This window comes from Hevea brasiliensis, chromosome 1 (assembly GCF_030052815.1).
Source record: "Hevea brasiliensis isolate MT/VB/25A 57/8 chromosome 1, ASM3005281v1, whole genome shotgun sequence".
Taxonomy (NCBI): Eukaryota; Viridiplantae; Streptophyta; class Magnoliopsida; order Malpighiales; family Euphorbiaceae; genus Hevea; species Hevea brasiliensis.
Genome location: NC_079493.1, coordinates 3,728,494 through 3,743,506, shown reverse-complemented (window position 1 = coordinate 3,743,506; position 15,013 = coordinate 3,728,494). Strand labels below are relative to the sequence as shown.

Here is a 15,013-nt window from a genome sequence, read left to right as displayed (position 1 = left end):
AAGAATTACAACGCAGAGCTAAATTAAAAATACATATTTGTAAATTAAGGTCATAGCTAAGAATATTAGAGAGAGAGAGAGAGGGTACTACTCTTTAGAGAGAGGGAGATGACGATGGGTGATCCCAGAAACAGAAAGAGGAAGGCCATAGGTTCCATGGAGGTTTAGCCCGCACTGCATTTTTCCTTTGAGGATTATGGGGATGAAGATGATCAAAGAACAGCAAATAAATAAATAAAAACGAAAAGGACTAGGTTGAAATCCTTCTGCGAATAATTTATTCTGCAAAACTATAATTTAGTGTTACGAATTCTCTCTCTCTCTCTCTCTCTCTCTCTCTCTATCTCTTTCCGCCTATCTATCTCTCTCTGTGCATTTAGAGCAGGCATGGCGTAAGCTTATTGCATTTTTTGCGTGTGCTTTATCTACTTTATATGGAGTTTGCCAAATATCTGCTGCCAATTAAGGAAATGACCTGCAAGGCCTTTTTTTTTTTATATATTTTTAATTATATTTTTATTAATTAAATTAATTTAAATATAAATTAAAATTTATAAATTAAATTGTAACAAAAATTAAAAATAAACTAAATTAAATCTCTCCAACAATTATAGAGACAATTTGAATCTTATTCTGAAATTAAAAACTCTACGTAAAATGTAATCATTCCTTTTATATATATATATATATATATTTTAATAAAATTAAATAAAAAATATTGATATATAATTAAAATTTAATTGTAATTTTATACATATGAAATATTAATAATTTAATTTTTAATATTAATTTATAATTATAATCTATATATAAGGTACGAATGAGATAAATTTATGAATTAATAAAAATATTTTTATAAATTTATATTATTTAAAAAAATAATTAAGATAAATTAAAATTTCATTATAAATCCTATTTAATATTTTAGAAATTGCAATGTATAGGGCACCTATATTTTAGCTTCATTCCCATATGGAGAGGACTTCAGTATTCACACGCAAATATTTATATTAATATTTAATTTAAATATTTAAAATGAAGTCTAATAAATATTCTAAGATAATGTCATATTGAGAATTAATATATATAATTAGTAAATAATATCTTATAAAGTGTATTTTTTAAATAATATCTTATTAAATGTATATATTTTTCTATATAAATTAATAAATTGTATTTAAGTGGAATTTTGCTTGTATAAAAATTTATTTAATTTATATGAAATTAACTATTTTTTTTCTAAGGGTTAGTTTATATATTCTATAATCCATCTTTCTATATATTTATAATTATAATATATATATAAATATGAATGAGATGTTAAATTTATGAACAGATGAAAATATCTTATAAATTTATATTATATATTAAGAATATTAATTAATTTACTTTAAAATTTTATTATAAATCGTATTTTTCAAAATATTTATAAATAACATAATTAATATAATATTTCAGAAAAAGCATATGGATAGTGTTTTTAGCCGTGTGAAAATTTTTATTCCCATATACTTATCCATATTAATATTTAATTTAAAAAATTAAAAATGAAATCACACTATTTTACTTCAAATTAAATTTAATTATTTATTCTAATTCTATTTTAATTTAAATTAAGCTAATATATCCACAAAAGAAATTTTAGTGTAATTATATATATATATATATATATATATATATATATATATATATATATAAAAGAAAACTTGAGGCCCAACTAGCCCTAACCATACAACAAGGCCCACAGCCCCACAAGCACTGAAAGATAGAATTGACGGTGACACGTGACAGAATTCACGGTGTCTCATCCTCTAGAGATGTCATCCGTAACTGCTTCACCAACACTGTCACTGAAGTTCCAGATCAAAACTGTTTTCCTAAATAAAATAATTTTTTAAAATATTATTAAAAAATAATTTTATTATTTTAATATTTTTATAATTAAAATTTATTAAATTTAATTTTGAATTATTTTTTAATATTTTTTAATTAATATATTTTAAAAAATAAATTTTTAAACAATAATTTAAACAATAATATCAAATAAAATTTATATTTGAGTGAGAAAAAAAAGAAAAAAATAAAAAAGATAATGATTAAAATAAAATATTATTATTTTATTTTATATTTAAATATAGAAGGAAAAATATGAAAAAGAAAATTACTTTTTAAATAATAAAATTATAATTTTACCTTAAATATTAAAAAAAATTAAAAATATAAGAATATTTTTATAATTTTAAATATTTTCATCATATTTTCCCTCTAATTTAGAAAAAAAAATGAGAGTAAAAATGTAAAATCCAACATTTATTTTCCTTTTAATAGTTTTTTCCTTCCCTATTTTTATTTCAACTAAAATAAATTAAATAAAAAATAAAATATTTTCCTCCCTTATTTTTCTTTCTTTGTTATTTTCCTTTGATCCAAACACAGTGCAAAGCAACTATCATCTCCCACAGAGCTAGCCCAACACAAACGTCAAGTCGCTTTCCAACTGCTTGTAACCTAAACACACTGCCCAGCAATGATTAGTGGGCATTAAGCGAGCAGTATTGTATAGTCGTATCAGTGTAGCCTCGCCACCCATTGTCGTTTAGTGGCCAAATTTAATTAAAACGCACCACGCCATGCATTTAAATTCGGAAAAGATTGATTACTATTGGGGAAGCATGCATTGTTTTTATAGCTATGTTTGGACCACAATGAACATTGAATTCACTTGAAATTTAACAAAATAAAAATTTTTCAAGGAAGAAAAAATAAATAAAACCATTTGACTAAACTAAATTAAATTAATTAATGGTTTAGTCAAATTAAACTGCATTAATTAAAATAATTCAGTTAATTTCATTTGCAAAAATTCATTGATTAGAGCCCAAGTTGTTCCTTCTCTTACCATACTTCATGCACTTTTTTAATTTTCAAAAATTTCTAAAATTATTTTTAATTTTTTATAGATTTTTTTAAAATTTTTACCATAAATGTGAATTTTAAAGGTTAAAATTGGATATCAATAGTTAAATGTTACCCTTGTCTTGTTAACTTAAACCCCTTAAAATTAATATTTAACCTTCAAAAATGTATAAATATTAATGAGGTAAAAAGTTGATATAATCTTTTTAAGTATGCAAATAACATTAACGAGAAGTTAAAAATTATAAGAGTGACAATTATCTCTTATTAATCTCGTACTAAAAACATTTAACCCTAATTTTTTAATCGTTTACCAAACACAAAAGCAAGTAGACTATAACACTCCCATATTAAGTAGTCTATACATTCTACTGTTCCGGTGACTAGTGTCTATCCGAACAGTCAGGATGTTTAGAACTATATCTGTGTCATCTAGAAAAGTCATGAATAAAAATTAATAGAAATTGTATGAAGGTGAAATACAAATAAGAAAAATAAAGCATAATCAGTTAAATGAGCCAAGATCCCAACGATGGGTGACTAAACTGGGAAGTGAGTACGAGTTCAGTTGCTGCTCTAATTTCATGTGGGACTCTGTAACATCCCAGGCTAAGGGATAATTGCGAAATTAATAGTATTGTGAAAACCATAGAAAAGAATAGAGAATCAATTCAAATAATCGAATCAGAATTCAGGAAGCAATCTAGTGCTATTAGGAAATTTACTCATACAGATAAAAGTTATTTTGGTCAATTTACCCTTAGAGGTGATTCTTAGCCTAAATGTCCATTAAAATATAAAAAATTAAAATTATGAAAAATAGATTAAAAGTGAAGAGATGAATGGAAGAAAAGAAAATAAAAGGAAAGAAATTCCAAAATTTAAAGCTTTATGAAATCATGATAACACTAGCATGACACAATAAAAAAAATTTATTATTTAATTTAATTATTTGGATAAGTATAAAAGGGAATAAATGAGAATTAAAAAGAAAACAAATTCTTTCTTCTTCTTCATCAAATAGTCGTCCCACTCTCTCTCATTTTCTCTCTCAAAGTTCCATCATAGCCAAACAATTTCAAGCTTTCAAAGCTTGATTTCATCCCATAAACCCTAATAATAACCCATAGAAAACTCTTAATTGACCCTAGAAGAGAAGAATTGAGGGGAGAAATTAAAGAAATTATAGAAGAAATTAAAGATTGAAAAGCTCTATTAAAGGTAGGTGATCCCAAGCTTATTTTTTTGTATAATTGGTTGAGTTTAAGTTGAATAAGTAGAAATTAACATAAGAAAGCAAGAAATCATGCATGATTGAGAAGCCATGGATTTTGGCCAGCCATGGTATAGTGAGGATTTGTTGTGTTTTAATTCAATTAAACATGTGTTTAACCTTAAATGAGTAAGAATAAGTGGTTAGTATGTTTGAATTTGCATGAATTAGGAAATTGGGAAATTGGGGTTCTTGGAGATTAGGGTTTTGGGAGAAATTTAGGGATTTTGAGAATTGATGACCAATTGATGTGTATGATGCTCAATTTTGGTCATTTAGGGTGTTTTGAACTGTGAATTGATGATTGGAATTGAGTTGAGTTGTGGATATGAAATTATTGAATTCTAGACAGTTTGACCTCTGTTTATTTAAGAGGTTATAAGTTGAATTATGTTACTCTAATTTTTGTGAGGCTAATTAGAGATGAAATTAGGGTCATAATGCTAGAATTTTAATGGAGAAACCTTGCTCAAAAAGTGACCATAAGTTGGTCTAAAATTAAGTTGAATCCGAAATTAGTGCCCTGATTCTAGGCAGAATTGACCAAATGAACAGTACATGTTCAAATAGTCATAACTTTGTGTAGAGAGGTCTAAATGACCTTATTTTTAAACCATTGGAAAGCTTAGACATAGTAGAACAACTTTAATAAAGAACAGAAACCCAAATTCTAATAATAACCTAGTCAAATTTCTAATCAAATTAGGTCACAAAAACTGCCACAACAAAAAATTTGCCTAGAAAATCTAAAATTGACCAATCCGGCCAGTTATGGTAAAAATGTCATAACTTGAGTTACAAAACTCTAAATGGAGTGATTCAAAAAAGAAATTAAACTAAGAAACAACTTTAATGAAGAAAGTTTAGCTAAATTTCTACTGTAAATTAGTCCAATAGAACAGTAAACCTAAGTGACCAAATCTGAAATTTTGAAATTTCATCTAATAGGCCTTAAATTGTAATTGACAACTAATGCCAACAAATTTATAATCGAAAATGTGGTATGACCATGTATTTAAAAATGGTATACTTATTAATTATGAAAAAGTCAACATTTTACATGAATAGTCAAGTGAATAATAACCACAAATACACCAAATGTAAAGAACTCAACCCTTATGAGAAATTATGAGTAAAATTAAGTAGGCAAAAATTCAATTGTTGGATTTAGTATTAGAAATGGTTTGAATGGGTATTGAAACACTTTTAAATTATGTGTTTCAGTTGAAAATGAGTCCTCCAAGGAAGGAGGAAGAGGGGACTAAGTCAAGGCAAACATAAGAGGTTTGTGCACAATAATTTTAATTCTTTGTTTTCTACTTGAAAATCCATTTGAATAAATGTAATGAATAAATTGTGATTATTTAGGCTTTAAGAATTTTAATTGAAAAATAGTGTGTTGCCCACTTTGTAAATAAGAATTTTGAAATGAATTATGATTTGTGATTGATATGAAATATTTGAATTATGTGATTTGAATGTGATTTGGAAATCACACTTGGCATGACAGTTCCATTGTGTTCTTCCTCCATTTATGGAGTTGAAATTGATTTTATTCTTCCCTCTCTGGCTTGCCAGTTTGAGATTGAAATCGGATGAATACTCATATAGCTAGCTAGCCACCTCCCTCATTAATTTCGGTTAGTGAGGTTGTAGATTACTTTGTCGTGGTGTACAACACAGCATTGATCGTGAAATTTTGTGTCATGACCTAAGTTGTATATTTATTAGCAACACCATGGTTTACAATTTATTTTGATAAATTGTTATTAAAAATCTTGACAATAATTTTGTGAACTGTGATTGTGAAAATTTTAACATCTTATTATCAATGAATGATTATAATTTTTATGGCTTTAGAAATTATTATTGTACACCACTGAGTAAAATTACTCAGCGATGGCTTTTTCTTACTGTCGCAGATAGGGAGAAGGATAAAGCAGCAAAGTGAGCTACTAAAGTTGCAGGACAAAAATCTATTTTTTGGGTTTTGTACGGGTATAATACTTTATACCCTTATAAATTTTTTTTTATGTAAATTTTTGTTCATATGTATCTATTGAACTAGATAACCAGTTGCACAATCAAAATTGTAATAATAATATTTTGTTCTCTCTTTTTGGAATTGTAAATTTTATATTTGAATTGCTCTAAATTAAATGAGATTGAGATTATTTGAAAATGTGTTGGATTGTGTTGACCTTAAATGGAGTTGTGGGTATTTATATGCATATTGGAAGTGTTGTTAACAGCTTTTGAAGAACTGTTTTCTCCATTTCTAATCAGCACTCTGTCAAAATTTTTTTAAAATTTTTGCAACACTGAATTAATTAAAAATTGTAACTTATGTTACAACTTCAATTAAAGGTTTTTAATAATTATTCAATATTACTTTACATTTTAAAATGATTAAAAATTGGTTTAAAATCCCTTGTAGTATATTTAATGGGTTATCAGTAGGTGAAGTTCGATAATTCATTAGGTATACTACGGGATCATGTTATGCCTTACAGAGGGGTAAGGTGTGACATAGAGTCTTTATCATTCTCCTTTTAGACTTAAAACAATTGCTCACAACTGAAATCTCATTTGTCTGTGCAAAAGCAATTCTGCATTATACCTAAGCTATAGACAAATTGCTGAACAGTAAATGGTATAAAGGCAACATGCACATTTCATCTCACTTTTAAAGATTTTAATGGTGTCCTTCTTCTAATTTCTTAGAAAAAGACAAAGACATCCTCACCCAAATCAAATGGGTTTTGAAGCTTTTGCAGAGAGTATGCAGTAATGTACTGAAGAGAGCAAAACCTTGAACTTTTTTACATATTTTACTACCAATCTTATGCAAGTACTATCAAAACTGAGGTGCGTGTATATATATATATATATATTATTGAGACTCAATTTCAAGATTTTACAATCTTAAAATAACTTCAACACTATTGAGCTAAAGTTTAGAGATTATGTTATGTATTTTATTATAAAATGAGTTCCACATATGACATGAAAAATAGTATGCACTCATCTTTGATTTATGTTTTTAAATGTTATAAGAGGCATACAAAATCGTATAATCATATAGTATAGAAAAAAGAAGAAGAATGTATACCAAATTTATGTGATTTGACTGTAAAATTTTCATTTATGGCTAAAAGAAGAGAAAAAAAATTCCATTGCAAGACAATCACTCAAAACTCTCGAACTCTAAATCCAATGTGTTTCTCACAACATGCCATTCAAATTGGAAGAAAAGAACCTTATAAATGGCATTTAAATTTATTTGAAGAGGAAAGGGTTGTTAAACACATTGTTGCCACTTGTACCCAAGGATTTTGATTCAGAATTTTAAAAAAAATTCCATTGTGAGACAATCACTCAAACACATTGGTGCCGCTTGTACACAAGGATTTTGATTCAGAATTTAAAAAAAAAAAAAAATCCATTGTGAGACAATCACTCAAAACTCTCGAACTGTAAACCCAATGTGTTTCTTACAACTTGCCATTCAAATTAGAAGGAAAGAACCTTATAAATGACATCTAAATTTATTTGAAGAGGAAAGGGCTTTTGAACACATTGGTGCCACTTGTACACAAGGATTTTGATTCAGAATTTAAAAAAAAAAAAATCCATTGTGAGACAATCACTCAAAACTCTTGAACTTTAAACCCAACGTGTTTTTTACAACTTGCCATTCAAATTAGAAGGAAAGAACCTTATAAATGGCATTTAAATTTATTTGAAGAGGAAAGGGTTGTTTAACACATTGATGCCACTTGTACACAAGGATTTTGATTCAGAATTTTAAAAAAAATTTCATTGTGAGACAATCACTCAAAACTCTCGAACTCTAAACCCAATGTGTTTCTTATAACATGCCATTCAAATTGGAAGGAAAGAACCTTATAAATGGCATTCAAATTTATTTGAAAAGGAAAGGGTAGTTGAACACATTGTTGGCACTTGTACACAGGGATTTTGATTCAGAATTTTTTAAAAAATTCCATTGTGAGACAATCACTCAAACTCTCAAACTCTAAACCAAATGTGTTTCTCACAACATGCCATTCAAATTGGAAGAAAAGAACCTTATAAATGGCATTTAAATTTATTTGAAGAGGAAAGGGTTGTTAAACACATTGTTGCCACTTGTACCCAAGGATTTTGATTCAGAATTTAAAAAAAAATCTATTGTGAGACAATCACTTAAAACTCTCGAACTCTAAACCCAATGTGTTTCTTACAACTTGCCATTCAAATTAGAAGGAAAGAACCTTATAAATGACATTTAAATTTATTTGAAGAGGAAAGGGTTGTTGAACACATTAATGCCGCTTGTACACAAGGATTTTGATTCAGAATTTAAAAAAAAAAAAATCCATTGTGAGACAATCACTCAAAACTCTCGAACTCTAAACCCAATGTGTTTCTTACAACTTGCCATTCAAATTAGAAGGAAAGAACCTTATAAATGATATTTAAATTTATTTGAAGAGGAAAGGGTTTTTGAACACATTGGTGCCGCTTGTACACAAGGATTTTGATTTAGAATTTAAAAAAAAAAAAATTCATTGTGAGACAATCACTCAAAACTCTCAAACTCTAAACCCAATGTGTTTCTTATAACTTGCCATTCAAATTAGAAGGAAAGAACCTTATAAATGACATCTAAATTTATTTGAAGAGGAAAGGGCTTTTGAACACATTGGTGCCGCTTGTACACAAGGATTTTGATTTAGAATTTTAAAAAAATTTCATTGTGAGACAATCACTCAAAACTCTCGAACTCTAAACCCAACGTGTTTCGTACAACTTGCCATTCAAATTGGAAGGAAAGAACCTTAAAAAATGACATTTAAATTTATTTGAAGAGGAAAGGGTTGTTGAATGCATTGTTGATACTTGTACACAAGGATTTTGATTCAGAATTTAAAAAAAAAATTATATTGTGAGACAATCACTCAAAGCTCTCGAACTCTAAACCTAATGTGTTTCTTACAACTTGTCATTCAAATTGGAAGGAAAAAACCTTATAAATGGCATTTAAATTTATTTGAAGAGGAAAGTGTTGTTGAACACATTGTTGCCACTTGTACACAAGGATTTTGATTCAGAATTTAAAAAAAAATTTCATTGTAAGACAATCACTCAAAACTCTCGAATTCTAAACCCAACGTGTTTCATACAACTTACCATTCAAATTGAAAGGAAAGAACCTTAAAAATGACATTTAAATTTATTTGAAGAGGAAAGGGTTATTGAACACATTGTGGACACTTGTACACAAGGATTTTGATTCAGAATTTAAAAAAAAATTTCATTGTAAGACAATCACTCAAAACTCTCGAATTCTAAACCCAACGTGTTTCATACAACTTGCCATTCAAATTGAAAGGAAAGAACCTTAAAAATGACATTTAAATTTATTTGAAGAGGAAAGGGTTATTGAACACATTGTGAACACTTGTACACAAGGATTTTGATTCAGAATTTTAAAAAAAATTACATTGTGAGACAATCATTCAAAACTCTCAAACTCTAAACCCAATGTGTTTCTTACAACATGTCATTCAAATTGAAAGGAATGAGCCTTCTAAATGGCATTTAAATTAATTTGAAGAGGAAAGGGTTGTTGAACACATTATTTACACTTGTACACAAGGATTTTGATTCAAAATTTAAAAAAAAAAAATTCCATTATGAGACAATTACTCAAAACTCTCAAACTCTAAATCCAACGCGTTTCTTACAACATACCATTAAAATTGAAAGGAAAGAACCTTATAAATGGCATTCAAATTTATTTGAAGAGGAAAGGGTTGTTAAACACATTGGTACCACTTGTACACAAGGATTTTGATTTAGAATTTTAAAAAAATTACATTATTAGACAATCACTCAAAACTTTCAAATTCTAAACCCAACATGTTTCTTACAACATACCATTTAAATTGGAAGGAAATAACCTTATAAATGACATTTAAATTTATTCGAAGAGGAAATGATTGTTCAACACATTGGTGCCACTACACAAGGATTTTGATTCAAAATTCTTTACCGCAACTGATGCATTCCTACACCATCAAACATACCCATTGTTTCCTATGTTAGAGGTTTTTGCTTAGTCTTATTGATTCAGACAATTCAAAACTGAAATCACACGCATAATTTATCTAAAATAAGTACAGCATGAACTGTCAATTGCTGCTGCATCTATTCAGCAATGCCAAGGATCCCAATTTGAACTGGTCTCCCAACCAATCATCATCATTGGAACAATTTGATATTAACTAAATTGAACCCTGATTTGACAATCAGGGAAACCACCACATGAACAAATTGCAGAATCAAATTTCTTCCCATGAGTGCATACATGGTGGCCAGCAGCATTAAAAGCAGATAAAGGGCAAAAAAAGGTAATAATTTGGGTAAATATTCATGGTTCCATATTATAACAAGCAAGCTAAGGAGGACCCGAAATGGTTTGAGTAACTATTTGCGTGTCAGATGATTACATTCCAAATAACCCCAAAGACAGTCACCAACTACCAATCTACCATGATCCTTCAGCACCAACTGTTGGATTCTGGAATGCGGAAAATCCCCAGAAGGTCTTCAGTGCATAAGGCTGGGAAATTGTTACACCTTCCTCAGTAATTTTAGCTATCTGCAGTTTTCAAAATTGCAAACAAGTCATGTATCAAATTAGAGAGAGAGAGAGTTTTATTGAGACAATCATCTGCTGTTGGAACAAAAAAAAAAAAAGGTTTGATCGACACTAACTGAAGCCAAACAATTTCATTTAGAACACATTATCCTTAAATTCACACATGTAGAACATGTGTATACTGCCCAAATGGACCACCAGCCTAAGCCTTTCTAAAAGTCTAAGCGCATAGCCAAATTCTTACTAAAACGTGCTACCCTAAAAATATAATTTTAAATAATCTAAGACTCACTTAACAAGAAGCATTCACAATTACCCCAATGAAAATATTTGGCTGGGAAAGAATCTCTAAGAAGAATGTAAGCAAAGACATGCTTGGCACGCACATGCAGACAAACACAATGAACTCACTTAAGAAATGACTTAACAAATGCCAAGGTTTCAGATAACATATGTAGAGCAACTGATCACTGTCAATGTTGTCAATTAGACAAAGAGTTGAATATCAAATTTCAGTAACATAGAATAACATATATCAAGACTTTGACTTCATTCTTCTTTTTCCTTTCTCCCTAGTAGATCAATCTTTTTTTTCTAAGACAGGAAAGATGTACCAACCATATGATATAATCAAATACAAGTCTCTCTTGCTTTTGAATGCCCTTTTTGAGAATCTTTTCCCCCCTAATGGTTTCTGCAAACATAACCTACTATTCTGATCATATTATTGCTTCTGTATTCAACCATTTAAGACAGCATTCAATAGCAGCTCCTTCTCTCCCGTTTTTATCTGATCTATCATCTGGGAGGAGGTATAATAGTATGACAATAAAGCATGGATAGTGCAGTTGTGAGATGTGAGATGAAAGTAGCGTTCTGCAATTTCTCAATTAAGCCGATGAGGGATCTATCAAGCAACATAGCAAGCATCAAACCAGAATTGCAATGGAATCAGTTGCTATTCTCTAGAAGGAAATTACAAGCATGGCTCAAAGGCAGTGCCCCAAAGCTACAGGAAACACGAAAAGGTAAGGATGGCAGCTTCCGCTATTTTGATCAAAGGCAACCACGTCCTTATGCTTAACACATGAAATTCAATTCATACACTGTAACAAGAAATAAGCTCCTACTCAATGAGCATAAAGCAGTTAAGTACCAATAAATTCCAAGGACTTCAATTCAAACCAAAGGACCATTAACACTATCAATGGAGTTTAACTCAAACCAAAGGAGCCTGAACATTATCATCCTGAATCAGATATGTTAATCATTTTTCAGCACAAAGACAACCAAGTCCAACGAACAATTTCAGCAAACTACAACAGAATTAATCACTTCCTAGCAAATAATCAGGAAAAATATTAATAACGATGCAATAACAAAGAAAATAACCAAACCTGAAGCTTGTTTATGGCAGACCTATCGCGATACAGAAGCACACGCATGCATTTCTCCAGTAACTTAACACCATCTTCAAAACTCAGGTTCTCATGCCACTCATCACGAAGTATTGGCCGTGCAAGGTGATTTCCAAATCCAGTTGCTACATGATTGTCCTCGAAATTTACTCCTATCATACTGACCTGAGAAATGCATATTTAGGAACAAAATGAACTCATTACTAAACTGCACAGAGCTTGTTTGCCCCTCCTTTTATGGGTGTCAAAAAATAGCAAATAATTATTAACTTATGGTTATGCATTAAGGTAAAAAAATGTAACCGAGGTCTACCATTCCGAGATACTTCTGTCCATTTTTAACTCCACCAAGAACAAGTGAATTCCACAATGGATTGAATTTGTTGCGTCTATTATACATCACCCTTGTCAAATAGCTGTGCACCTCTTTAGGGCCCAAAGAATTGCCATCATCCCACATATTGTCATACAGGCTGCAGTAGTTAAACAAATAATCAACAGTTTCTTGGTTGTTTCAAGCAACCAAAGAAAAATCCCAGCCTTTTACTCTCTCAAAAGGTCAAGAGAAATAACAGCAAGGTTTTAACTAAACTTTAATTTTTCTATTTTTACAGCAACCTAAACTTACATGAGCTCATCAAGGTAGCGTAGGATCTCCTGAAAATCACTAATTTCTCCACTGGCACCAAGAAGAGAATGCTTCCCAATAGACTTCATTCGCTCCACACTCTTGTATCGCAAGGTGGATCCATAAGATGCTGGCAATTTCAACAACATAATAAAGAAATTTTGTCATCATTCAGCCTAGATACATTGTGAGTGGTATAAAACTCTCAAGTTCAAAGAAGCATGAAAGGAATTAACAAAAATAGTTGGGTTACAGAAAATATAAAAACAACCAACACCACTGTGGGAAGAAACAGGGAAGGTAAATTTAAAGGAAAACAAGCAAGACGTAAAATACAATGGTATTCAAATATACTTTGAAACAGAAAAATTGAAACGCCTTGAAGTTATTAAACAAGTGACGAGTAGTGTGTCATTGCCCGCAAATCATAGTTGAGTTCATCCAATCCCAAATTTTCTATTCCAACGAACCATTTCTCTTTTATTCTCGGAAACCAAACAGAAAGAGCAGCACACATTTCATAAATCAGCTAACTTAAAAAGTACAGCAACCTGCCATATCAGCAGCCATCAAAATTCCGTCCTTATACTTCAAAGCCACCACAGATGTACCGGTGACGTATGGGTACCTACGGGACACAAAAATCGACATAAACAACCCTAAGGATTCAAATCACACCACACAAAATCCATCAAAATTCAACTAGATTTTACAAATACATCAATGCAAATAACTAATGGTTAACGTAAAGAAATGAAGAGAGAGTTCGGTGGCTTACAGTGTTCTTTCAGAGGCAGATTCGGGGCCCAGAAGCTGAGCGGGTCCGGCGTTATTCTCCTTCACCATCGTCGTGGCCATGGCAGACGTATCGATCAAGCGGAAATAAGTAAAAGCAGAGGAAGAGGAAGGCTTATTAGGGATCTTCTCAGGCTTGTTGGCGAAGACAGCTTGCAGGTGGAAGTGGATGAAGAGATCAGGGAAGAAATAGAAATGGGCCTGAATTTGCCATTAGATTGTCCACAGGCCTTTCATGGGCCGATCGGCCCACCAACTTCAGTCAAAGAGCTAGGAAATTTTTTTGGTAAAACAATAATGTTTTTATTTTAATATTGTGTGCATTTTTTTTTATTTAATATATGTCTAATAACTCGGATAATATTTAGTGAGCTATGCAGCCAAATGTAAAACTTTTCAGCCCTTGATAGTGATATTCAATGTTACCGAAGGTATCATAGATAAGTGACATGTGAATGGTATCTGAAGGTTATAGGTGTGACAATGGAATACAGTGTATATTAAGTTTGGATATGTGCTATCCGAGTGGTAAGGACTTTATCCTTACTAGGTTAGATTGATAAGGAATGGTGTATCTCCCTTCTTGCAAGATAACCAGGGGTTACAGGGCCAAAGGGAGTTGTTCTAATGTTTTACCTTGCAAGCATAAACAGAGTCTTAAACTCCAAACTTTTTCTTTACAACTAAATAGTTTGCTATGTGAGCATTCTTGTGTATACCGCATTAAATTTTTTTTTTTTATGTTTTATTCTCTAATAAACTTTGACTCATTGAGCCTTCCAACTTACTTCCATTTATCTCTTACTTCTTTAGGAAAAGCCTTAGCAAAGAGACAGTGTATTTAAAAACTAAATAGATAGAATAGGACTAAGAGTATAGGATTTAGTTTTATCGTAAATGGTGCATTGTGTGTTTAATTTTGCATTGATTTAGTAATGTTGTGATTTGCCAATATGGCTTATGCAATTGTTAGTGCTATGATATATAAAAATGTTTAAACCCCATTTTATCTTGTATCACACTAATAAATGATTATATAATAATATTTGCATCGTGCATGATGTGATATATTTGAGTGAGGATTAAGGTAAGTACGTGGATGAAAAAATTATTTTCATCACTTATATTTAATAGTACTTTGACTTATGCGGACCCTATGTGATGTTATGAATAATGATGTCCCAAAAGGGACTGGCAAGGACGTCTACCCCCCTAAAATTTTAGTTTTTAGTTTGTAGTTTGAAAGAGTTTAATATGAACATGTATTTAAACTTCATTTATTTTATGAGAAATAATTTATATATAGGAAATAT

General features: G+C 30.1%; 1 protein-coding gene across 1 annotated transcript; it reads right to left on the bottom strand.

Annotated features, from left to right (window-relative positions):
* Positions 1-10,523: 10,523 nt before the first annotated feature.
* On the bottom strand, positions 10,524-13,871 carry LOC110667358 (proteasome subunit beta type-4). Its single transcript, XM_021828170.2, has 6 exons — positions 13,684-13,871; positions 13,457-13,533; positions 12,906-13,035; positions 12,591-12,750; positions 12,257-12,442; positions 10,524-10,859 (listed from the first exon to the last, which is right to left on the bottom strand). Exons 1-6 carry the CDS (start codon positions 13,761-13,763, stop codon positions 10,746-10,748), a joined length of 747 nt encoding a protein of 248 aa, XP_021683862.2. The 5' UTR covers positions 13,764-13,871; the 3' UTR covers positions 10,524-10,745.
* Positions 13,872-15,013: the final 1,142 nt, after the last annotated feature.